Source organism: Mizuhopecten yessoensis, unplaced genomic scaffold (genome assembly GCF_002113885.1).
Source record: "Mizuhopecten yessoensis strain PY_sf001 unplaced genomic scaffold, ASM211388v2 scaffold9085, whole genome shotgun sequence".
In the NCBI taxonomy this organism is placed as follows: domain Eukaryota; kingdom Metazoa; phylum Mollusca; class Bivalvia; order Pectinida; family Pectinidae; genus Mizuhopecten; species Mizuhopecten yessoensis.
In genome coordinates, this window is record NW_018407871.1 from 117,513 (window position 1) to 144,661 (window position 27,149).

General features: G+C 37.8%; 1 protein-coding gene across 10 annotated transcripts in view; it reads right to left on the minus strand.

Annotated features, from left to right (window-relative positions):
• LOC110457309 (misshapen-like kinase 1) overlaps positions 1 to 27,149 on the minus strand; it is a 171,059-nt gene that overhangs the window by 103,231 nt on the left and 40,679 nt on the right. For 4 of the 10 annotated variants that reach the window (XM_021508520.1, XM_021508518.1, XM_021508519.1 and 1 more), the window contains exons 10-22: positions 26,318 to 26,375; positions 25,562 to 25,616; positions 25,079 to 25,157; positions 24,171 to 24,340; positions 21,351 to 21,432; positions 20,719 to 21,050; positions 19,067 to 19,114; positions 14,261 to 14,355; positions 13,723 to 13,743; positions 10,522 to 10,688; positions 8,873 to 8,934; positions 8,093 to 8,193; positions 4,895 to 4,930 (exon numbers count right to left, since the gene is read on the minus strand). In XM_021508520.1, coding sequence (XP_021364195.1) covers positions 4,895 to 4,930; positions 8,093 to 8,193; positions 8,873 to 8,934; positions 10,522 to 10,688; positions 13,723 to 13,743; positions 14,261 to 14,355; positions 19,067 to 19,114; positions 20,719 to 21,050; positions 21,351 to 21,432; positions 24,171 to 24,340; positions 25,079 to 25,157; positions 25,562 to 25,616; positions 26,318 to 26,375 — 1,306 coding nt within the window. The remainder of the gene's footprint in view (positions 1 to 4,894; positions 4,931 to 8,092; positions 8,194 to 8,872; positions 8,935 to 10,521; positions 10,689 to 13,722; positions 13,744 to 14,260; positions 14,356 to 19,066; positions 19,115 to 20,718; positions 21,051 to 21,350; positions 21,433 to 24,170; positions 24,341 to 25,078; positions 25,158 to 25,561; positions 25,617 to 26,317; positions 26,376 to 27,149) is intronic. The other 6 variants (XM_021508517.1, XM_021508524.1, XM_021508523.1 and 3 more) reach the window with 6 other exon arrangements.

A 27,149-nucleotide genomic window follows, 5' to 3' on the forward strand; every position in this document is an offset into this window, starting at 1 on the left:
GTATTTACATAGGTTTAAGATGACCCTGGTGCTGCTAACAGCAGACAAGCTAACTAAATGTATTTACATAGGTTTAAGATGACCCTGGTGGTGCTAACAGCAGACAAACTAACTAAACGTATTTACAAAGGTTTAAGATGACCCTGGTGCTGCTAACAGCAGACAAGCTAACTAAATGTATTTACATAGGTTTAAGATGACCCTGGTGCTGCTTACAGCAGACAAGCTAACTAAACGTTCGCCATAGTACCAGTGTGGCCAGCTGCTGGAAGAGTTTTAATCCAATATATCAATTTCTAGAAGAAGTAAATATTGCCAGAAAATTGGTTTTAAAAGTATTACCCACATTAAGTGTAGGAGGGCAAAAAACCTGTCTTACATCAACTTGTAATTACATTGATCCCGTCTCCTGAGAATTGTCACCTCAATTTTAGCAGCCGAAACTCACCGACATTTGGTGGAGGGAGAAGGTTACAGCCGTCTAATTCAATCTAGAGCAGTGAAGGGTTGGTTGGTCTATCGTATTATTTTATACCGCTGAGCGCCAGTATATCCTTATTTACGAGGACGGGAATGAATCTAAAAGGAAGTTAGTTCCGACAGAGAGCAAGTCTACAGTGAAGATTTTCTTTGTTGAACACAGCTTACATGCACCTGATTTTGTCTCGATTCCTCATCACACATACAATTACATTAGATTCCTCATCACAAATACGATTACATTAGATTCCTCATCACACATACATTTACATTAGATTCCTCTTCACACATACGATTACATTAGATTCCTCATTACACATACGATTACATTAGATTCCTCATCATACATACGATTACTTTAGATTCCTCAGCACACATACGATTACATTAGATTCCTCATCACACATATGATTACATTTACACAAGACAAAAACCTCTAAATCTGACTAACCTCTACCAGGATGCTAAAACTACATCATAATTTATAGTTTACATCATCTTTATAGATTATAAACTACTTCAAGTGTTTATCTATAATCTTATGTCAGGCAAGGAGGTTATAGTTATCCATGGTGTATGATGATAACACAAAGAGAATTGGAAATCGCATGTTTTGTTATAATAGAAAAAAAACATTATTCATTATGAAATAATAAGGAGATTTACTGTAATCTAGATTGAAATCAAACACTTTTTATAAATACTGCTATAAAGTGATTTTGAGGGTTTTAATCCTGAAAATATTTCAAAGGTCAGTGGGATGTCTGCAGGGTAGAATTTACACCCTGCCAAATGAATACACACACTGGAGAATGGCTTTCTTATAAAAAGGTCTGACTCATGAAACCTTCCTTCTAACCTCAATTGACAGGCATAAATATCCAATATCAACAATACATAATGGCAAAGATTAATAGACAATTTCACAATTATCTGGTAGATCTGGTGATGTATTGGCTATAAAGCCACACCACTACCAACCATTTCATACATTTATCAGGAAACGATGCACCTGACCGGCTCAATAAGATGACCGTATTAGAGATCGTGTTTCACATAATAACACACAATGATCATCAAATTGCGGTGATCCGGTTAGCGGAAAAAGTGCTAAACTGTGTAATTTTCACGTATCAGGTATGTTTAATCTCTGGGGGTAGACAGTATGACGCAAAGAAAAGTTCATGTCACAGCATAAAAAAAAAGAATCAAAAGTCAAAAAAATCGTAAACCACAATAAAACATCTGATACTGGTATAGACCTAATACTGGTACTGGTATAGGCCTGATAATGATATAGGCCTGATACTGGTATAGGCCTGATAATGGTATAGGCCTGATAATGGTATAGGCCTGATACTGGTATAGGCCTGATAATGGTATAGGCCTGATAATGGTATAGGCCTGATTCTGGTATAGGCCTGATACTGGTATAGGCCTGATACTGATACTGGTATAGGCCTGATACTGGTATAGGCCTGATACTGGTATAGGCCTGATACTGATACTGGTATAGACCTGATAATGGTATAGGCCTGATACTGATACTGGTATAGACCTGATAATGGTATAGGCCTGATACTGGTATATATAGGCCTGACACTGATACTGGTATAGGCCTGATACTGATACTGGTATAGGCCTGATAATGGTATAGGCTTGATTATAGGCCTGATACTGGTATAGGCCTGAGTATGGTATAGGACTGATAATGGTATAGGCCTGATTCTGGTATAGGCCTGATACTGGTATAGGCCTGATACTGATACTGGTACAGGCCTGATACTGGTATAGACCTGATAATGGTATAGGCCTGATACTGGTACAGGCCTGATACTGATACTGGTACAGGCCTGATAATGGTATAGGCCTGATACTGGTATAGGCCTGATAATGGTATAGGCCTGATACTGGTATAGGCCTGATAATGGTATAGGCCTGATACTGGTACAGGCCTGATACTGATACTGGTACAGGCCTGATAATGGTATAGGCCTGATACTGGTATAGGCCTGATAATGGTATAGGCCTGATACTGGTATAGGCCTGATAATGGTATAGGCCTGATACTGGTACAGGCCTGATACTGATACTGGTACAGGCCTGATAATGGTATAGGCCTGATACTGGTACAGGCCTGATACTGATACTGGTATAGGCCTGATAATGGTATAGGCCTGATAATGGTATAGACCTGATAATGGTATAGGCCTGATACTTGTACAGGCCTGATAATGGTATAGGCCTGATACTGGTATAGGTCTGATAATGGTATAGACCTGATACTGATAATAGTATAGGCCTGATACTGGTATAGGCCTGATAATGGTATAGACCTGATACTGATAATAGTATAGGCCTGATACTGGTATAGACCTGATACTGATAATAGTATAGGCCTGATACTGGTATAGACCTGATACTGGTTATTATAGACCTGATACTGGTATAGACCTGATACTGGTTATTATAGACCTGATACTGGTTATTATAGACCTGATACTGGTATAGACCTGATACTGGTTATTATAGACCTGATACTGGTATAGGCCTGATACTGGTATATAATTATATAACATAGATAAAGGGCTAGAACTGAGGATATACAGGGGTGACAAGGGGCTAACAGGGGCTAACATGGACCGAGACAGGGGTTTAATATGGGAGGACAATGTGCTTGGAAGGGGGGGGGCTAATTATATAACATAGATAAAGGGCTAGAACTGAGGATATACAGGGGTGACAAGGGGCTAACAGGGGCTAACATGGACCGAGACAGGGGTTTAATATGGGAGGACAATGTGCTGAATCGAGGCCTAAATAGCAGACAGAGGGAAGAGACGATATTTGTTCATCTCTTTCTCTGACAGAGACATCAACAGGAAGAATAGTGTATCTGTCTATCTGACATAACGTCACTTTACATTGGGGATCTATTGACACAGACAGTGAGCTTCATCTCAAGCACATCTTCAATGGTGAGAGTCTCTCGCTACCAAACAGCTGACAGATGCTAAAATCAATTTCATATTTCAAAACACAGAAGGTAATATAGACTGACGTTTCTGACATTTTGGCAGTAAGACCTCAATCGACCAGGCCTTTGTTATTAGAAAGTGGTACGCTGACAGAGGTGAGAGTCGGGGGCTGTCCTGACAGATAATAAAAGGACTTGGTACAGTTCCTAATACAGGATGACAGTGATTGGTGCAGACATCCTACCATAAACATCACCAAGTAACAATACATAACCAAGCATAAATCTTCGTAATCACAAAAAACTTTGTCATTCCGACCGTAATTTGAAGTGACACACAGGCATCAGTTCGCCTGCCCTTCCTGTTGTAAAGAACGGCTGGTTACGTTAAAAATATTGTCAAAAAAATTACGTGATGATAAAAGCAGAATTATTGGACCGGAATTGACAAAGGAACTCTAACGGAGGGCAAGTGTTAGGTCTTGTCAATATTGAATCTGGGCGAAATAAATTGGGGACTTAACAAGATTACGCAGAAATATGGTACCCAGCAGGCCGCACTTTACAACATCTCTTGGTTTAATGTTGACGGTTACTTTCATCGTCAAGATACAAATTGTCACACAGCAAGGCGACCAGCAATTTTATGGCCCTGAGCCGCTGCGCTTCAATTTTCTCTGAAGATTTAAAACCAATACAGGTATTTTGTTTCATTACTGAAACATAAATGGCCACAATTGCAGGCAGGCAGGGATGATTAATGGTAGTGCTGGCTGCTCTCCTGTGATAATTAAAACTACAGGTACAGAGTTAAGGGCCATGGCCCACTCACAGCCCCAGCGTTAGCTGTAGCATGCAGATGTGCCAATAGTTTATTGCCATCATTTGAACTCAAACAATTCTACGTAAAAGTGGAGCGATTCTGCAGACTTTCTGTATTTACAATCTGAAAATGACATTGTCTGGTGTAAGGTGCAAATAGACACATATCAATTCTGTTTAAAAATAAATAAATGTGTAATTTTAATTTTATTTTATAAATCGAACTCCCATGAACCTTGAATTGACATCACATTAATTTCTATTTTTGATAATACTTCATTCAACATAAAATCAAGAAGGCAATGGGAACAGTATCAAAGCTAGCGCTGCAGTAGTTTTGTATCAGCATAAGCAAACAAGCTTAACAGACAATGAATATTGACGAGTCTCGTTACTTTCATTAGTTAATATTTTACAATGTAAAAGAAGCAGATTCAAATATTATGATATTTTTTTTGTTTTAATTCAACACGTAAACAAGCCACAAAATGTAGGAATAAGCATCAACAAGGTTAGTTTTCCAATTAAAGTCCAAATGGTTAGATATGAAATATTGCTGGAAAAAACTGGCAGCGAAATGTTCAATCTCAAACAGTAACTTTTCTGTTCACTTACATTATCATTGAATAATTCATTGAACACATAGAACTGCTGTAATAAAGAAAAAAACAAATTCAGCCAAAAACAAACAATACCTTACCCATATTTTATAAAAACCCTGCCTTACCAACTATCCTTATGAAATCAACAATCTAAGTCAACAACCATATTAAAGAATGATGGTATTATAAGACAACAATTATAGCCAGTTAATATCTGTCTTTATCAATATATTTTATATCCGATGCTTTTTCATTATCATTTTGTAATCAATTAACATGATAATATAGTATCAACATTTTTTCATTTTTTCCGAAATATCTAAACATATTCCTATAATTTAGTTTTTTTCTGTGAACTTTACCTGACAGAAATGGATAACATAAACAAGTCTGTAGACCTAGGCCTGAGATCGTTTCATGATTTTGTGTCTAATCTAGTAACAGGAATTCTTCATGTAATAATTGATAAACTTTTTTTATATCTTATTAATTAAATACAGTACAAGTTCATTCATCGTTCCTTTTCTTCCTTACACAAACCATTGTTATTGGTGACATATATGCTACAATTGTTTCCCCTGCTAATTTAACAAATTGATCTACGGCAGTCTCTAACCTCATCAATACCCTGTATTCCTTGACCTATGACCTGGATCCCACGGGTTCCCCCTTGTCTCCCAGTTAATTGGAATTCCTTGTCCCATGAAAGTCCCATCTAGAATCCCTTTATACCATCAACTTTCAAAATGTCTTAATGTTTAAGTATATTTGTCAATAACTTTCGAAAGTGACAAAGATATTGTGATATAGCCATTGATAATGACAAATCAGCATGAAATCACAAAGAACATTATAGACATATTTTTTCCTGATATACAGTCAAAGTAAGCTTCCATAAATCAAACTTCTCAATGTGTCAAACTTACAGCGAAGTCCGGAATTTTACATTATATGACACTTGTCTATTAATATTCTTTTCATGAATTGAACTTTTTTGAGCAGATTATTCACCTGTACTAAAACAATAAAATATCCCTTGGTTATTCTAACAGAACAGGCTTCGGAAATTTAAATGACAAAGAAATGTTAAATTCAAGAAGAAATCAATATTTCTATTTAAAACCGACTTGTTTTAAATATAAATATTGATTTCTTATCTCAAGTGATACAAATCTCCTCGCATGCACACATTGTGACATATGTAAGAGGAAATGAAGTCGCTAGAGCAATGACAATGTTTTTTCTAAAAATAGTATCAGTGACCTTGACCTTCAACGTAGAAACCTGAAAACGCGAATTTGTTTAAGATATTGTCATACTGAACACTGGTATCAAGTTTCATGAAATTCAGATCAGGAATGAAGTCAGTAGAGCGATGACAAAGTTTTCTAAAAAATAGTAAAAGTGACCTTGACCTTTAACACAGTAACCCAAAATGTGAAATTGTTCAAGGTATTGTCATACCAAAAAACTTGTATCAAGTTTCATGAAATTCCATTGTGGAATAAAGTCGCTAGAGCAATGACAAAGAGTTTCATATTTAAACATTCATCTTCTGTCTTATTTACAGGATCTGGATGGTCAATATGCATGAGTGGAAGTCCCGGAATTTTATTTTTTTCCAGATAATACTGCAAAGTTCGCAACATAGAAGTTTGAGTGTAGTTTTCAAGGCCAGCTGTTGTTTACAGGTACAAGTTTGTGTACAGTTGTTGTGAATAGATATAGGTTTGTGTACAGTTGTTGTGAACAGATATAGGTTTGTGAACAGTTGTTGTAAACAGATATAGGTTTGTGAACAGTTGTTGTGAACAGATATAGGTTTGTGAACAGTTGTTGTGAACAGGTATAGGTTTTTGAACAGGTATAGGTTTGTGAACAGGTATAGGTTTGTGTACAGTTGTTGTGAACAGATATAGGTTTGTGAACAGTTGTTGTGAATAGATAAAGGTTTGTGTACAGTGTAAAGAACGGCTGGTAGGTTTGTGAACAGTTGTTGTGAACAGGTATAGGTTTTTGAACAGGTATAGGTTTGTGAACAGTTGTTGTGAATAGATAAAGGTTTGTGAACAGTTGTTGTGAACAGATATACGTTTGTGTACAGTTGTTGTGAACAGATATAGGTTTGTGTACAGTTGTTGTGAACAGTTATAGGTTTGTGAACAGGTATAGGTTTGTGAACAGTTGTTGTGAATAGATAAAGGTTTGTGAACAGTTGTTGTGAACAGATATAGGTTTGTGAACAGTTGTTGTGAACAGATATAGGTTTGTGTACAGTTGTTGTGAACAGGTATAGGTTTGTGAACAGGTATAGGTTTGTGAACAGTTGTTGTAAATAGAAAAAGGTTTGTGAACAGTTGTTGTGAACAGATATAGGTTTGTGTACAGTTGTTGTGAACAGGTATAGGTTTGTGAACAGTTGTTGTGAACAGATATAGGTTTGTGAACAGTTGTTGTGAACAGATATAGGTTTTGTGAACAGTTGTTGTGAACAGGTATAGGTTTTTGAACAGGTATAGGTTTGTGAACAGTTGTTGTGAACAGATATAGGTTTGTGTACAGTTGTTGTGAACAGATATAGGTTTGTGAACAGTTGTTGAGAACAGATATAGGTTTGTGTACAGTTGTTGTGAACAGGTATAGGTTTGTGAACAGTTGTTGTGAACAGATATAGGTTTGTGAACAGTTGAAGTGAACAGGTATAGGTTTGTGTACAGTTGTGAACAGATATAGGTTTGTGAACAGTTGTTGTGAACAGATATAGTTTTGTGTACAGTTGTGAACAGATATAGGATTGTTCAGATTTTTTATGGACAGGTATAGGTTTGTTCACAGATTTTGTGGACAGGTATAGGTTTGTTCACAGATTTTGTGGACAGGTATAGGTTTGTTCACAGATTTTATGGACAGGTATAGGTTTGTTCACAGATTTTGTGGATAGGTATAGGTTTGTTCACAGATTTTGTGGACAGGTATAGGTTTGTTCACAGATTTTGTGGACAGGTATAGGTTTGTCCACAGATTTTGTGGACAGGTATAGGTTTGTTCACAGATTTTGTGGACAGGTATAGGTTTGTTCACAGATTTTGTGGACAGGTATAGGTTTGTCCAGATTTTGTGGACAGGTATAGGTTTGTCCAGATTTTGTGGACAAGTATAGGTTTGTCCAGATTTTATCGACAGACATAAGTTGTAAACAAGTTGTACTCACCCGTCTCACCATCAGAGTATTGTCATCATCCTCATCTCTCTCCCTTTTCACCTCTGTCTGCCGGCCTCCATGTCTGTTTCCTACTATTGGGTCAGGAACATCTATTAACAGTTTCATACAATATTATTGATTGCAGCGTGTAAATAGTTTATCCGTAAGGTCATAAGCATTTTATTTTCAACCTATTCAACTACAATATTGTAAAATGCATGGCAACATGTAATTAAACTATTCTCATACCTGTGATCATTTACCATGCTACTGGTAGGTGGTATAAAGAAGTATGGAGATGATAATGATAACTATATTCTCGTGTTTTTTTTTTTAATAGGTCAGAACATGGCAAAGGGTGACAAGATAGACAACTCTGTCAACCAACACATTTTTTTTCTCTGTGTAAAGTGACAATGACGTGCTTTGTTACTTCCCGAACAAAATACCTACCATCATGTATCACCATTGACTGTAACGTTTCTAGGGTGTCCTGGTTAAATACCTACCATCATGTATACCATTGACTGTAACGTTTCTAGCGTGTCCTGGTTAAATACCTACCATCATGTATCACCATTGACTGTAACGTTTCTAGGGTGTCCTTGTTAAAATACCTACCATCATGTATCACCATTGACTGTAACATTTCTAGGGTGTCCTGGTTAAATACCTACCATCATGTATCACCATTGACTGTAACATTTCTAGGGTGTCCTGGTTAAATACCTACCATCATGAATCACCATTGACTGTAATGTTTCTAGGGTGTCCTGGTTAAATACCTTCCATCATGTATCACCATTGACTGTAACGTTTCTAGGGTGTCCTGGTTAAATCCACCGGTAGGCCTGAAGTAAAACAACAAAAGGAGAGATTCTGAGATCAGTGACAGGTGTATTTAAGGTACAACATTTCTCAATGGTAAATAATAATTTAACTGTGATTTATATTATCTCAGTCACTGGTATTACAGCTGATTCCACTTCACATAACTATTTAGATATTTTCCTAAAAAAGCATTTTTCTCTGCATATATCAGGTGAGCAATAATTAAGGTTAAATGGTCTCTTGATAAAGGTGATCTCCTTCTAGAGTTTGTCTTTGAACAGGTATTTGGGTAAAATAGTCTCCTGATATAGGTTATCTCTACTTAGGAACTGTCTTTGAACAGGGATTTGGGGAAAATAGTCTCCTGATATAGGTTATCTCTACCCAGGAACTGTCTTTGAACAGGTATTTGGGTAAAATAGTCCCCTGATATAGGTTATCTCTACCTAGGAACCGTCTTTGAGCAGGTATTTGGGTAAAATAGTCTCCTGATATAGGATATCTCTACTTAGGAACTGTCTTTGAACAGGGATTTGGGGAAAATAGTCTCCTGATATAGGTTATCTCTACTTAGGAACTGTCTTTGAACAGGCATTTGGGTAAAATAGTCTCCTGATATAGGTTGTCTCTACCTAGGAACCGTCTTTGAACAGGTATCTGGGTAAAATAGTCTCCTGATATAGGTTATCTCTACTTAGGAACGGTCTTTGAACAGGTATTTGGGTAAAATAGTCTCCTGATATAGGTTGTCTCTACCTAGGAACCGTCTTTGAACAGGTATCTGGGTAAAATAGTCTCCTGATATAGGTTATCTCTACCTAGGACCCGTCTTTGAACAGGTATTTGGGTAAAATAGGCTCCTGATATAGGTTATCTCTACCTAGGAACCGTCTTTGATCAGGTATTTGGGTAAAATAGTCTCCTGATATAGGTTGTCTCTACCTAGGAACCGTCTTTGAACAGGTATCTGGGTAAAATAGTCTCCTGATATAGGTTATCTCTACCTAGAAACCGTCTTTGAACAGGTATTTGGGTAAAATAGTCCCCTGATATAGGTTATCTCTACCTAGGAACCGGCTTTGAACAGGTATTTGGGTAAAATAGTCTCCCGATATAGGTTATCTCTACTTAGGAACTGTCTTTGAACAGGCATTTGGGTAAAATAGTCTCCTGATATAGGTTATCTCTACCCAGGAACTGTCTTTGAACAGGTATTTGGGTAAAATAGTCTCCTGAGATAGGTTATCTCTACTTAGGAACTGTCTTTGAACAGGTATTTGGGTAAAACAGTCTCCTGATATAGGTTATCTCTACCTAGGACCCGTCTTTGAACAGGTATTTGGGTAAAATAGGCTCCTGATATAGGTTATCTCTACCTAGGAACAGTCTTTGAACAGGTATTTGGGTAAAATAGTCCCCTGATATAGGTTATCTCTACCTAGGAACCGTCTTTGAACAGGTATGACTGTATACATGCACTGAATAGTATCAGACTTATCATTATATGTGTTAAAATACTGGAGACCATCCTCCGTTTCTGAGATTCCTCTCTCTATCACAACTTTCCATCCAAGGGTAGAAGGTTAAACGCTGTGTAGTGTACTTACATGGGTCTTGCTGGCTCTGAGGCAAGTAACGTGCCGTCTCTATTGACAGTGTTATCTTCCTCCTCTTCCTCTTCATCGTCTTCATCGTCTACCACGATAACCTTCTGGGCACGCCTCTCCTCTGCGCCCCCTAACTCGTTCAGCTGGGCTGCCAGAGCATCAAGATCCTATAAAAACAACCCAGTAATGATTGACTATAGACAGTTTGGAACTAGAGTGTAGCTTTTAATTGGACTTAAATATATTGCAATAAATACATAAAAACTTGTGAATGCTTTGTTGAGAAACTGGCTGTTGGATGGTACAGCAAGGTTAAGCACAGCGAATACTGTATGGAAAGTTCACAAACGTATAGAGGTGAGCTATACCCCTAAGTATGGAGCAGTTCAAGGAAATGTTTACAAACGTTGGGAAGCTTTATTGTCTGAGGACCTGTTTCTGTGCTACGCTTGTGTCCTGACGTTTGTGGCAATTCTAAGTTGTTGTTTTTTGAGTAGTAAAAATAAACATTTAGTTTAAGACTGCAAGGACTATAAAGAAACAGAACAAGGCACTGAGAACAAGCTGTATACAATCTGGTTTGTCTAGCTTTCTACAGGCAATATCAATAGAATGGGTCCTTATACCAGCTTTGATTTGCTATATATTTCTGTCTTTATTGTATTCAGTATATCTAAAGAAAAACGGTTTCTGTCATTCAAAAATGAAGCCAATACAAATGTTGTAATAATTTTGTGAACATTTTCCCCCTCAACACATTTCTGTATTTTTGGACCACAATTATACCACAGTATAAAGACTGCTCTAAGACTAATATAATGCTCTTAATATTGTATAAAGATTAACAAGAGGCCCATGGGCCTTAACGGTCACCTGAGTCTACAGTTGTTTTTTTTGTTGAAATATGTACCAATTTGAGTAAAAAATAGTATAATGTTAACTTAACTTTGTCAGGACCATGAGCTGATCATTCCTAGACCAATTTTAAGTGAGATCGGCCTATTAGAATTTAGTAGCAAAATAGCGGCCATGGCAGCCAAATTGTATTTCTGATTGACCCGAAAAATAACAACACTTTGTCAGGACCATGAGCTGATCATTCCTACAAAGTTTCAGTTCAATCGGCCTAGCAGAACTTGACTTTAAGTTTGAAATAGTTTTTCAAAATGGCGGCCGTGGCGGCCATATTGGATTTCTGAACGACCCGAAAAATAACAACACTTTGTCAGGACCATGAGTCTATCATTCCTACAAACTTTAAGTTCAATCGGTCCAGCAGAACTTGACTTTAAGTTTGAAATAGGTTTTCAAAATGGCGGCCGTGGCGGCCATATTGGATTTCTGATCGACCCGAAAAATAACAACACTTTGTCAGGACCATGAGGCGATCATTCCTACCAACTTTCAGTTCAATCGGTCCAGCAGAACTTGACTTTAAGTTTGAAATAGGTTTTCAAAATGGCGGCCGTGGCGGCCATATTGGATTTCTGATCGACCCGAAAAATAACAACACTTTGTCAGGACCATGAGGCGATCATTCCTACCAACTTTCAGTTCAATCGGTCCAGCAGAACTTGACTTTAAGTTTGAAATAGGTTTTCAAAATGGCGGCCGTGGCGGCCATATTGGATTTCTGATCGACCCGAAAAATAACAACACTTTGTCAGGACCATGAGGCGATCATTCCTACCAACTTTCAGTTCAATCGGTCCAGCAGAACTTGACTTTAAGTTTGAAATAGGTTTTCAAAATGGCGGCCGTGGCGGCCATATTGGATTTCTGATCGACCCGAAAAATAACAACACTTTGTCAGGACCATGAGGCGATCATTCCTACCAACTTTCAGTTCAATCGGTCCAGCAGAACTTGACTTTAAGTTTGAAATAGGTTTTCAAAATGGCGGCCGTGGCGGCCATATTGGATTTCTGATCGACCCGAAAAATAACAACACTTTGTCAGGACCATGAGGCGATCATTCCTACCAACTTTCAGTTCAATCGGTCCAGCAGAACTTGACTTTAAGTTTGAAATAGGTTTTCAAAATGGCGGCCGTGGCGGCCATATTGGATTTCTGATCGACCCGAAAAATAACAACACTTTGTCAGGACCATGAGGCGATCATTCCTACCAACTTTCAGTTCAATCGGCCCAGCAGAACTTGACTTTAAGTTTGAAATGTAAAATGTTAACGGACAACGGACGACGGACGACGACGGACGAAAACGGATAGCAATAGGTCACTTGAGCTAAAGCTCAGGTGACCTAAAAAGGTAAGGACAAGCTGTCATTTTAAAGAAAGCGACCACGAACTGCCTGACTATAGCCAGGTAAACTTAAATTAGTGTCCGAACATTGTCAAGCCCGTTGCTGTTTAAGTTTAAATTATCCTTGAGCAATTGCACTCTGGAGAATTCAATACATGTATTTTCAACATTTAAATCGGCACATCTGAAAAAGTTTGAAAAGCTCTAAATAATATTACATATCCTACTATTACGTAGGTTAACATTAGTAAACACAGAAGCACTGAAGCTTTACCTCGTTACCCGTTATATCATGTAGAGGACCTTATTGTACAAAATCAAGGCGCTAAGTCAAACGTCTGGAATAGTGACTTAAAATGACAAATAGCCAATAGTCATTTTACTCCTTTTAACAGCATTTACGACACTTCTACATTCTACAGCCTAGTAGCTCCACTGAGGTACATTAAATCTCAATAACAAAGTTTGTAATAAAATTAATATCAACAGTCTCTCTTGATCCAAGCTTTCGAGCTTAGCCCTTCATCTGTTCCAGTTTTCAAACATGAAGATGACATAAGGGGGAGGACCATTCGATGCCCGAAAGCTTGGATCTAGGGTGTCTGTGATATATCAGGGGTGTAAAAACTATTTTCAAAGTGCTTGCCTTGGACAATTGACAGTAGAAATCCACTTGCCCGAATATAATTTCTACTTGCCTCATAAAATGCATATTATACAAACATTTTTTGTTCTAAATAATTTAACTTTTTCATGAAATATTCCCATGCTTAAACTGGTTGTCCCAGGGGTCAGCGAAGATTTGTACATCCCCTGATTTATTGAGGTACATTATTTCCTGATGTTGCGGCGCTTCAGTCCTCTAGCTCTAGACTAAAGCCTGAATATATCCTGATTCCGTGACAAAATGTCTGCTGTCAAGACCCGCCGTACTTACCAAACACTGTTGCCATGTCACCTGTTTCCGCCAGATTAACAAATTTGTTAGCACGCAAAAAACAGAAAGGTATTTTAGACAGATATAGTAGCTTTTAGTAGAGTGGGAATACGTTCTCTTTTTCTACAGATTGCGGGCACAAGATTTTACCATGTAACTGCAGATTACTAACACTCTTGTAATACCCGATTTTCACGTAATTTTTTAGTAAGCATAATCCCGAATGCATTTATCATGTGATCAACGGAGTGAAATGGAAAAATGAACATACAGTAAAGTTCACAAAATATAAAGCGGGCATGAAATTAATAGCAGGAATCTTAACATTATTGGGAGAACATACATGATCAGCGCAGGAAACAACTCACATTAAGGTACGTTTAAAATCTACTTATGTATCCCACTTACACCTGCAGTAATACACACATTTAATTTTTTCACTAAAATTACCAAACCCTTAATACCTACATTTGGTGAAAGTGTAATTGATAATGAGGCATCTTTATACAGTCCATACAGGCAGATACTTGATATTTACCTCGGGTTTCTGAACAGGACCTCTGAAACCTCCTTGATTCCTTGAGTCGCCAGGAATATGGGGATGTTTTGAACTGGATCTGTTATCTTGGACTACTGAAACAAGACAAGAAGTTTTGGAGATGGACACACAAAAACGTCATTATCATAAATAGAAGTCCACAAACTACTGTTAATGACCTCATTTTCAAAGCACTTCATTTTCGTGATCATCGTTTTAATTTTCACTTTTTCTTGGATACAAATTTGCAAATGTTTCTGTTAGAAGTGAAAACAGTCACACACTTAAGTTCAGGTGTCCTGAATACATAGAATCAACATTAACACATCAAGGTCCGACTGAAGTCCTCATTCTGGTCTCCAGGTTAAGACAACGTTAACTCACTTTATATATATAGTACTTGTACACAATACCTCCATGATCGTCAATCTCATTTTCCTTACAATAATGGACTTCTCTTTGCAATTTCGGAAGGAGACTTCCTTTTTTCCATTTTTTTTTAAATTCTTAAATCAACAAAACTACCTACATCTTTGTTTTGTTCAAATTTAGTTTATTCCACTGAACAGCCAAAACTTTGGTATTTTAAACCATAAATTTGTCAGTTAGGGGTAATTGTAAGTTGTATAAAGACAACGCCTGATCGCAACACTATTTCTCCCACATGAAAAATTTAAAGGTTGGCAAGTATTAAGTTATGCAATTATTTTCACTTTACTATAATAATCTTGACTTGTGAGTTACAGTGAGTTTATATTTATAAATTGTAAGAGAGTACCACAATTTACACTCCTGAGTTACAGTGAGTTTATATTTATAAATTGTAAGAGAGTATCACAATTTACACTCCTGATTTACAGTGAGTTTATATTTATAAATTGTAAGAGAGTACCACAATTTACACTCCTGATTTACAGTGAGTTTATATTTAAAAGTTGTAAGAGAGTACCACAATTTACCCTCCTGAGTTACAGTGAATTTATATTTATAAGTTGTAAGAGAGTACCACAATTTACGCTCCTGAGTTACAGTGAGTTTATATTTATAAATTGTAAGAGAGTACCACAATTTAAACTCCTGAGTTACAGTGCGATTATATTTATAAGTTGTAAGAGAGCACCACAATTTACACTCCTGATTTACAGTGAGTTTATATTTAAAAGTTGTAAGAGAGTACCAGAATTTACACTCCTGAGTTACAGTGAGTTTATATTTATAAATTGTAAGAGAGTACCACAATTTACACTCCTGAGTTACAGTGAACAGCACTCCCAATATAATAACCTCTAAAATGTTGTCAGTTATAATCACGAAAATAAACTCATGAAAATGGGGATGACTAACAGTAGGAGGGAGGAATATTGCTGTCAACTTGTACATGACAGGTCAAATCTGCCTAGTAACATCCTGAACATCTAGAGATAATTAAATCACTTACTTAGCTAATTAGACAAACTTAGTCAATGAGGGTTATTACAATATTGAAACACTTGTTAGCACATCAGCACAAACCAAATCAGCACCAGCCGGGGGACCAGTGAGCACATCAGCACAAACCAAATCAGCCATGTTACTCAGCACCAGCCGGGGACCAGTGAGCACATCTCTGTGTGGTCAGTCAATGTTTATTATAGGAGTTTGAGAAACACAGGTTTTCTCCCGTCAAACATTAGAATAAACAAGTAACCAATGAAGGTTTTTTCCAGTTAAAACAACTTTAGGCAGAAATCCATCTGACTGCTACAAACAACTTTAGGCAGAAATCCATCTGACTGCTACAAACAACTTTAGGCAGAAATCCATCTGACTGCTACAAACAACTTTAGGCAGAAATCCATCTGACTGCTTCAAACAACTTTAGGCAGAAATCCATCTGACTGCTACAAACAACTATTCATGAGAGCATTCATTACCATTTAAATCAACTTTGGGGGAAAAATTGCTTACCACATTAAATTCTCAATATTTTTTTATGAAATGGTAAAAATAATCCTTTTCATTGTTATAAACTACATAACAATGACAGTAGTATTGATTCAATCTGTTTCATTGTACCTGTTACTAATTAGATATATCAATAAATGTCTGAAATCTAAATCTGAAGCTCATAAAACCTGTAACAATTATATATTACATACAAAATATCTGAATATCTTTTAAATTTTGTCTTGGAATATGAACATTATGTGTTTTATTTTTTTCTACAGAATTATAATTATAAAGTATTAAAGATATATGTTACATGTATGAGACTGATCTAGTTCATAACTAGGTTAGCATGCAGGCGTTCACAGCATTCTGGAAAGGGAGGCATTCACATGTTACGAGTATATTTGAGATTACACAGGCATGATACAAATATATTCATATGCTTTAAGGAAGAATACAAATGTATAACATGCAAAACCTTCAACCAACATAGAAGCACTGGTACATCTGCTCCGTATCAACAGCCTAGTCGTAACATATAACCCTAACCCTATCCCTAGCCCAACCAACATAGAAGCACTGGTACATCTGCTCCGTACCAACAGCCTAGTCGTAACATATAACCCTAACCCTATCCCTAGCCCAACCAACATAGAAGCACTGGTACATCTGCTCCGTACCAACAGCCTAGTCATAACATATAACCCTAACCCTATCCCTAGCCCAACCAACATAGAAGCACTGGTACATCTGCTCCGTACCAACAGCCTAGTCATAACATATAACCCTAACCCTATCCCTAGCCCAACCAACATAGAAGCACTGGTACATCTGCTCCGTACCAACAGCCTAGTCATAACATATAACCCTAACCCTATCCCTAGCCCAACCAACATAGAAGCACTGGTACATCTGCTCCGTACCAACAGCCTAGTCATAACATATAACCCTAACCCTATCCCTAGCCCAACCAACATAGAAGCACCCTAGTCGTAACATATAACCCTAACCCAACCAACATAGAAGCACTGGTACATCTGCTCCGTATCAACAGCCTAGTCGTAACATATAACCCTAACCCTAACCCAACCAACATAGAAGCAGCCTAGTCGTAACATATAACCCTAACCCTAACCCAACCAACATAGAAGCACTGGTACATCTGCTCCGTACCAACAGCCTAGTCGTAACAAATAACCCTAACCCTATCCCTAGCCCAACCAACATAGAAGCACTGGTACATCTGCTCCGTACCAAAAGCCTAGTCATAACATATAATCTTAACCCTTACCAAACCAACATAGAAGCAGCCTAGTCGTAACATATAACCCTAACCCAACCAACATAGAAGCAGCCTAGTCGTAACATATAACCCTAACCCTAACCCTAACCCAACCAACATAGAAGCAGCCTAGTCGTAACAAATAACCCTAACCCTAACCCAACCAACATAGAAGCAGCCTAGTCGTAACATATAACCCTAACCCAACCAACATAGAAGCAGCCTAGTCGTAACATATAACCCTAACCCTAACCCAACCAACATAGAACCAGCCTAGTCGTAACATATAACCCTAACCCTATCCCTAGCCCAACCAACATAGAAGCACTTGTACAGCTGCTCCGTATCAACAGCCTAGTCGTAACATATAATCCTAACCCTTACCAAACCAACATAGAAGCAGCCTAGTCGTAACATATAACCCTAACCCTAACCCTAACCCAACCAACATAGAAGCACTGGTACATCTGATCCGTACCAACAGCCTAGTCGTAACATATAACCCTATCTAAAGTACGAAAATAAAATCGGCACCAGCTAACGGGCCCACTATTGATATATACTGTAAATAATTATAAACCAAACTATTTCATCAAAATGTAACTATTACTACAATGCAATGCAAAACTAACTATAACAAGAAATATCTATAAATATATATACAAAAAAATAGAATTTTAATAATAAACTAAAGGCAAAAATGCACTAAAAACTAATATTGGCAAATAAGTCATTTTCTTTTCAATAAGTAACACGATCCCAATGGGCCATACCAGACATACATTCTGTCTGTTACAGTAGCTATCCTCTTTAGCGGAGTTCTCGGCCTAAAGCCACCAGGCACTACCCCATCACAGATAAAAAACAAAGTCTACACCCATTATAAGCACCATTCCATATAGAAAGTCTACACCCATTATAAGCACCATTCCATATAGAAAGTCTACACCCATTATAAGCACCATTCCATATAACAAAGTCTACAACCAAAACAAGCACTGCTCCAGTTTTGACTAAAAATGCACCATGCATCAAATCCAGATAGAGTAGTTTCCCTTTAAAGCTCCCATCAAATGTTTGCTGCACGTGGTTACACTTTTTCTGCTTTATGGAAATATGTACAAAACATTTCTCAATTTCTTAAATAAAGATATCAGTGGAACTCAAGTCATCCTGACCATTTTAGATGACATAAATTTCATCATACGCAGATTGTTTTTTTAATCTGCATTAAAAAACTGGTGGGGCCCAATAGGGGAAATGAACTCATGTTTTAAAAATTTGTTCCAACAATGTCACATTAAAAAGTCCAATGTTTACTATTTTGTATTCTTATCTACATCAAATATGATCAGGACAAGATCTCACTGTTATATATTTTGTCAGCAACAAATTTCTTGCATTTCATCAAATCCATTTCCGAAAAAAACCCACCATTTTCAGTAAACAACAGCTTACAATATTGATGGGAGCTCATTTAAAAGTTAAACTTAAACAAACCAATACACCAACTGCATATACTGATAAGCTTTATCTGTGAAAGGTAACTGGGGTCAAACCGGGGAGGGGTTCATCTAATGTGTGCAAACAATCACCTTCGTTATCATCATCATCATTTTCATCATCATCCTCATCCTCCTCTTCTAGAAGAAAGGAAGGTCAAAAAGAGAGAATGAGGTCAAAGGTTAATGGAGCCAATATAAAAATTTGGAAGCATTTGTGTCGTTATAAAACACCAGGGTTATTTATAGCATACCCATACAATCACACAATCATTGTAGAACACTCCTGGCCATGGTGGTCATACAGATACGGCAAAGGATGCAATTTGTCAAGAGGTAGCTTTAGATTATAATTATTATATACAAAGCCAAGCTCACATATTGTCAGGTCCTTGTTGAGACTCATGCCCCACAGAATAAACTGTACTGGTAACATATTATAGACTTGGATTAAAATTCCAGGTGACATGCAGGAATGCATTCATGGCCCGCCCTTTTGTCAGATCTGTGAGCAGCTGTAATCATTTCATCGCCAAACATCTCAAACTTTATCTACTCTTTTCCTGAAGAAAAGACTTTACAGAAACTAGTTGTTCTGTGCAATGTGTTTGTGCCAAAATCCTAAACATGTTATTTCTATCATAAAGCATTTCTGTCCAACATTTGAGTGTTAAATATCACACATCACATTCTATAAGGAATCAAAATTTTCACGAAATTCATTGATCTGTTGCATCTTAGAGAAAAGGAAATGAGTTAAGAAATTAGTATCCCGAGTGTGATAAAAACAGCATGCTTGTAATATGAAATATTTCACACCATGCCACAAAAGGGATATGCCTTATCACTAAGAATTAAAGTATAATTCGTCAAAACATTAACATACACTGACAAAGTAATAGGACTGAAATCAGCAATCTTTACAATCTCTTAGCCAAATACTACTGTTTTTTTCCATCAATAAAAAATAAAACTAGATATTTTATACGATATGAATTCCCACGCTTCTAAGCCAAGTAGAACACTGAAAGGTTAGCAGAGGTCCCACCATGTGCCTGATGAACCCTCCATTGTCTGTTTTAAGGAACAGTGGCCTTGACCTTAAAAAACATTTTAAACCCCTATTGCACATTTACATATCACAGTGTATCACCATGTCAAATTCAAAATGATGCATTTTTTTAATTCTGAGGAATCTCCAAAAAGGAATGAGCAAACAGACAGACTCTGTGACTACAATAGGGCACCCACATCAGCAATTCAGGGCCCTAATTAGTATCATTGTTTTGGCAAATTATTATAAATAGTAACAGTGACCTTGGCCTTGACTTAGAACAAGGAAATACAAACTTATTTCAGGTACTCTTGTACTTGACCTGTTCATAATGTTTGCTCAAAATCTGTCAGGAAATTCAGTCCTGTAGATGACTATGAGCCTAGAAAAGATTTGATAGATGTGGGTAACACTATACCCCCACCCTCTAAAATAAAATGGTGGGGACATAAAAAAGGAAAGTTTTCCAAACTAAGCACAAAGAAAATGATCACGCCAAAAAAATTTGAACCACTGTCTAGTAGATTTCCTATAACAGAAATGAAACACTGTTTGGGGACTTGTTTGGGCAATGCCTTACCTATATACTGGGACTGTTTGGGCAATGCCTTACCTATATACTGGGACTGTTTTGGCAATGCCTTACCTATATACTGGGACTGTTTGGGGACTTGTTTGGGCAATGTCTTACCTATATACTGGGACTGTTTGGGGACTTGTTTGGGCATTTGCTGTACAACAGGGACTGGCTGGGCCTGGAAGTGACTGGACACGGGCCATGCCTGATGTGAGGATGGAGGACGATGCTGTCCCCCGTGGGGCGCACCACGATTCTGTTGCTGGGGATGGCCGTGGTGACCTTGATTAGGATGACCTTGATGATGTTGACCATGACGATGATCCTTGTGCTGCTTTGCTTGTTGTTGAGGTGCGGGTCGTGCATTGGGCTGGCGGCCTTCTCGCTGTTGGATGAGCTGGAAGTTCCGTTTTAGTGTTGACTCTCCAGGTATCTGTAGTATAGAACTGCAAAACAAAATAACATGTTGCTGTTAGGACAATATTCTCCAGAGCTTAAATTTACAGTTTACAATATGACAACATGTAGCTTTTAGGATAACATTCTTTAGAACTTTAACTGACAGTGTAAGATCATTCGGTCAGAATGGTCACTCAAAATGTTTACTCCTGACACATCAGGTCAGTCTATTCTAGAGCTATCTCTATTAGACACAAACTTACATTGCCCCATCATGGCCAGTCAGTAAATTCAAGAGCTATCTCTATTAGACATCTCCTAGAGCTTTACATGGGGTACAGACTAACCTTGGTTCCCCCGGCATGGCGTTTTCCTCCTCTTCCTCATTGTCACTGCCCTCGTATTCATATTCTGTATCATGATCGTCGACTACAAAAACACAATGTTTTAAGGAATTATATGCACAGTTCACTAACAAGATAAACAATTGTAAATTCCAGGGGGGACATTATAAATCCTCAAGTTAAAAAACATAAATACAACTAGAACACTATCAGGTCAGTAAAGGGCCACGTCTTGTGGCAATATATCCCCCATAATCATCCAAGACAAACTGGAACACTGACAGGTCAGTAAAGGGACACGTCTTGTGGCAATATATCCCCCATAATCATCAAGACAAACTTGAACACTGACAGGTCAGTAAAGGGCCCCGTCTTGTGGCAATATATCCCTCATAATCATCAAGACAAACTTGAACACTGACAGGTTAGTAAAGAGTCCCGTCTTGTGGCAATATATCCCCCATAATCATCAAGACAAACTTGAACACTGACAGGTCAGTAAAGGGCCCCGTCTTGTGGCAATATATCCCCCATAATCATCAAGACAAACTTGAACACTGACAGGTCAGTAAAGGGCCCCGTCTTGTGGCAATATATCCCCCATAATCATCAAGACAAACTTGAACACTGACAGGTCAGTAAAGGGCCCCGTCTTGTGGCAATATATCCCCCATAATCATCAAGACAAACTTGAACACTGACAGGTCAGTAAAGGGCCCCGTCTTGTGGCAATATATCCCCCATAATCATCAAGACAAACTTGAACACTGACAGGTCAGTAAAGGGCCCCGTCTTGTGGCAATATATCCCCCATAATCATCAAGACAAACTTGAACACTGACAGGTCAGTAAAGGGCCCCGTCTTGTGGCAATATATCCCCCATAATCATCAAGACAAACTTGAACACTGACAGGTCAGTAAAGGGCCCCGTCTTGTGGCAATATATCCCCCATAATCATCAAGACAAACTTGAACACTGACAGGTCAGTAAAGGGCCCCGTCTTGTGGCAATATATCCCCCATAATCATCAAGACAAACTTGAACACTGACAGGTCAGTAAAGGGCCCCGTCTTGTGGCAATATATCCCCCATAATCATCAAGACAAACTTGAACACTGACAGGTCAGTAAAGGGCCCCGTCTTGTGGCAATATATCCCCCATAATCATCAAGACAAACTTGAACACTGACAGGTCAGTAAAGGGCCCCGTCTTGTGGCAATATATCCCCCATAATCATCAAGACAAACTTGAACACTGACAGGTCAGTAAAGGGCCCCGTCTTGTGGCAATATATCCCCCATAATCATCAAGACAAACTTGAACACTGACAGGTCAGTAAAGGGCCCCGTCTTGTGGCAATATATCCCCCATAATCATCAAGACAAACTTGAACACTGACAGGTCAGTAAAGGGCCCCGTCTTGTGGCAATATATCCCCCATAATCATCAAGACAAACTTGAACACTGACAGGTCAGTAAAGGGCCCCGTCTTGTGGCAATATATTCCCCCATACTCATCAAGACAAACTAGAACACTGACAGGTCAGTAAAGGGTCCCGTCTTGTGGCAATGTATCCCCCATAATCATCAAGAAGCAATCTGCCCATATAGCTGAGCTTGACGTTTGACATTTGGACTTCAAAAAGAATCGCAAGGAAGCAAAATATACATGTAACATGTACTATGATGTGAGTCTTGTTTCCTTCCACCTCCATATTTGCTGGGCTAACAGAAATGTAAATACCGGTGCAATACTCATTTGTTAGCTTTGATTTGTTTTATTTCACCTTAAATAATTCCTTAATTCTAACCAACATTGCTTCGAAGTGTCATAACGAAATGTTCACCAGTGAAAAGATACTAAATTTGACATTGACCTTTGACCCAGTGACCTTGACCTTTGGTCAATTGACTTCTTGTTTAATTCTGACCAACTTTGCTTCAAAGTGTCATAACGAAATGTTCATCAGTGAAAAGATACAAAATTTGAACCTTGACCTATGACACGATGACCTTGACCTTTGGTCAGTTAACTCCTTGTTAAATTCTGATCAACTTTGCTTCATCATGTCATAACAAAGTGTTAATCAGTGAAAAGATGCAACATTTGACCTTGACCTTTGAAACCTCATTACTTTGACCTTGACATTTTACCTCAGTGTCTCTTTATTTAATTCCGACAAACTTTGCTTCATAAGGTCATAAAATGCTCATTAGTGAAAAGTGAAAAACTACAAAATGTTACCTTGACCTTTGACCCAGTGACCTTGACCTTTGGTCAGTTGACTCCTTGTTTAATTCTGATCAGTGAAAAGATACAAAATTTTACCTTTACCTTTGAACCTAATGACCTTGACCTTTGACCTTGACTTTTTACCTCGGTGTGTATTTTTGTGGACTGAACATCTTGACAAGTTCCAAGTAAATCGGTCAAAAAATACAAAAGTTATCAGCCAGGAACAAAATTTGTGGACGGACAGACAGTGTGATTACTACAGGGCACCCGTATCCCGAGCACCCGTATCTCGGATTAGTTTATGCCCCCTAGGTTAAAATAACACTTCAGAATAACATCCTTTGACTTGTTCTTTCAGATGAAATCACAAGATCTTATAAGAGTTCAGCAAATTTACTGGCTGAAAATGATTAAATTTTGAAGTCCGAAATTGGGAGTCTCCCTCCAAAATAGGGAGAGATGGAAAGTATACGAAATAAATATTGCCAGTGCATAAAAAACCATAACCCTCCAATCAGAATCAAGTGGACTTGTAAAAATCAATATTTTTTATCAATGCAAAATATTCAAAACATTTCACTAACGTCGTTTGTTCTTCTTGTGTCTGTCAATGTGGTCTTTAAGCTGGATGCGGACTTGTCGTTCTGTCGGCTGGTCTTTGATGAATGTGTGCTTTAGCAATTGTTCAGTGTTGGGTCTCTGTGTATAATCTTTCATTAGGCAAGTCTCTACAAAGTTTGAAAATCTGGAGGACCTGTCAAGAAAACATGATAAACAAACTTATAATGAGATAAACCTTGTGGTAATCATAATTTAGTAATTTTGATTTACCACAAAAAGTGCTGAAATATGATAACACAAGCCATTCAGATTGATATGTCTCGCCTGTGCCATACTTTAACCATCAATGCACATGTCAAGTTTGGTTGGTGTAGCCCTTATAGATTCAGAGAAACTAACTTAAACGCAAAACCTTAATGTTGATGGAGATGCTGACAAAGTCAATGGACCATGAAATGTAGGCCACATCCAGCATTTGATGCCTGGGTTGAGATGTACTACCTAAGATGGTCTAGCACCATCGCCACCGGTAAAGCAACACCTTAGTCTCGCTTCCGCTACTTCGTGACGGCGAGACAAAAACTAGGACTGATATTGCTAAAACAGGATGTTAACTGTACATTTATAATTCACCATTAGAGTTCCTCTCATAATTAATGATCTTTTTAAAATAACAGGATACCATTAATTACAAAATTAATGATACACTGTATTATGAACATGTCAGTAAACACATTTAGTTACAAAATTAACATCATGTTATGAACATGTCAGTTTAAATAATAATTAACAAAATCAATTGTACCTTTACGTATAATTAACATACCAGTATATTTAAGTTAATCTGCAGTTTCTGTTATTATGTAATGTCTGCTGAGGCAGTAAATATCATAAGCACACGAGAAAAAGGAGAATTTCACCCTGTTTTTACCATTTGGAGGACTTTAATCGGGGTGGCTGGTTGCGTGGTATAAGAAACAAGGCCCTCATGGGGTGCATATCACAAAGAGCTGAAAAATAATTAAAAGTTGAAATGTTAACTAGAACTGTAGGCCAAAACCTAACATCGCTATCCTTGATAAAAAGGTACAAAGAAATCAATATGTTGTTTACTACTACCTTGTATACTGATTAAGTGTAGAAAATTTAATTAAAATTAAAATTTTAGGAGAAATAATTAGGACATGTTTTTTTTATATAAAGGGGCATAACTCTGCAAAAACGATTCCATGGCGTGATAACGATTCCCTGGCGTACTTAAGAAGTTAAGTTTGAAGCCATTGAAGTACGTTTTTGTTCACTGATGTTAAACTTCGGGGAATTATATTTTAAAGATGTTGGTTGGCCAAACTGCCAGAATGTAAAGCCATGTGTCAGACAAATGTGTTTGTGATTACAGTCGGGCTAAACTTACGTGGTTTTCCTTCAGCACATTCAATAGATGTAATCCCTAAAGACCACAGGTCACTCTGAAAACCAAAATAAAGGCCATCAATTACGAGTACCAACATGTTGCAAATACAGCAGGGCTTATAACCATCCAAACAGCTAAAGTCATGAAAATGAGAGTCTCCTGGACACACTATCGAGTCTCCTGGACACTCTATCGAGTCTCCTGGACACACTATCGAGTCTCCTGGACACACTATGGAGTCTCCTGGACACTCTATCGAGTCTCCTTGACACACTATCGAGTCTCCTGGACACTCTATCGAAATCAAAGAGTATGTAGGGCTGCTTTTGTTGAAGCGATCTAAACGATTGGATCAGTTGAACCAGAGTTATTCGTTTATGGAATAAGGTCGGACCTAGTTAAACTGATGCTGGTTTCAGGGGAGCTGTGACAAAGCCTTGCAAGACATGAATAAAAATTTGCATGTCCGGCAGGATTTATACCGTAAAATGTTAAATTTAAAAACAGACATTTAACTGTACAGCATATATAGGCCGTAGGAGAGGCAGGAAAATCAAGTGTTGCTATAGGGACAGTAGATCAAATTTGTTTCCTCAACCTTTACAAAACAGCAAGAAAAGACCCCTGATTCTTAGCAAGGACCCCACAATGGTCACGTTGTACAATAATATGCAGTACTTCGTGCGGTACCTGGACCCGCCACACTACTCGTTTCATGGATTAAGCACCAAGGGCAGATAACTAAAGTATACAAACCCTGTTGTCATAGGTGGCATCAGGATTTTCATCACAGGCTATAACTTCGGGCGCCATCCTGTAAATCAAACAGAAATTTATATACAGATATAAATATATTCATAATTATTTTTCATCTATTTCCAATACAGCATTATCTACCCTGATAAATATCCAACTGTTCACCTTAAATCCTAAATCTGTGAGATCCATATGATTCAGTTTGATAATAATTTGCCAACAACTCCTTTCTGAATTGAGCACCTTTTTCCTATGACAGTATATCAGGACACATACTACCCTACACTTCTTCCGTATTGTTATATATTGTGATACACTTCAGACGTATTGTTATATATTGTGATACACTTCAGATGTATTGTTATATATTGTGATACACTTCAGACGTATTATTATATATTGTGATACACTTCAGACGTATTGTGGAACCCCTTGTTCATGCACAATTGTTTATCAGTCAAAGTTTATGAACATTTATTTTTTAAATTTCCCTCCCTGCGTTTACTTTAACCATAAATTAAGGATCCCTGTACCACTTCACTGTGGTTTTGCCTACATACAGTTACCTCCCATAAAGGATCCTGTACCACTACACTGTGGTTTTGCCTACATACAGTTACCTCCCATTAAGGATCCTGTACCACTTCACTGTGGTTTTGCCTACATACAGCTACCTCCCATTAAGGATCCCTGTACCACTTCACTGTGGTTTTGCCTACATACAGTAACCTCCCTTTAAGGATCCCTGTACCACTTCACTGTGGTTTTGCCTACATACAGTTACCTCCCATTAAGGATCCCTGTACCACTTCACTGTGATTTTGCCTACATA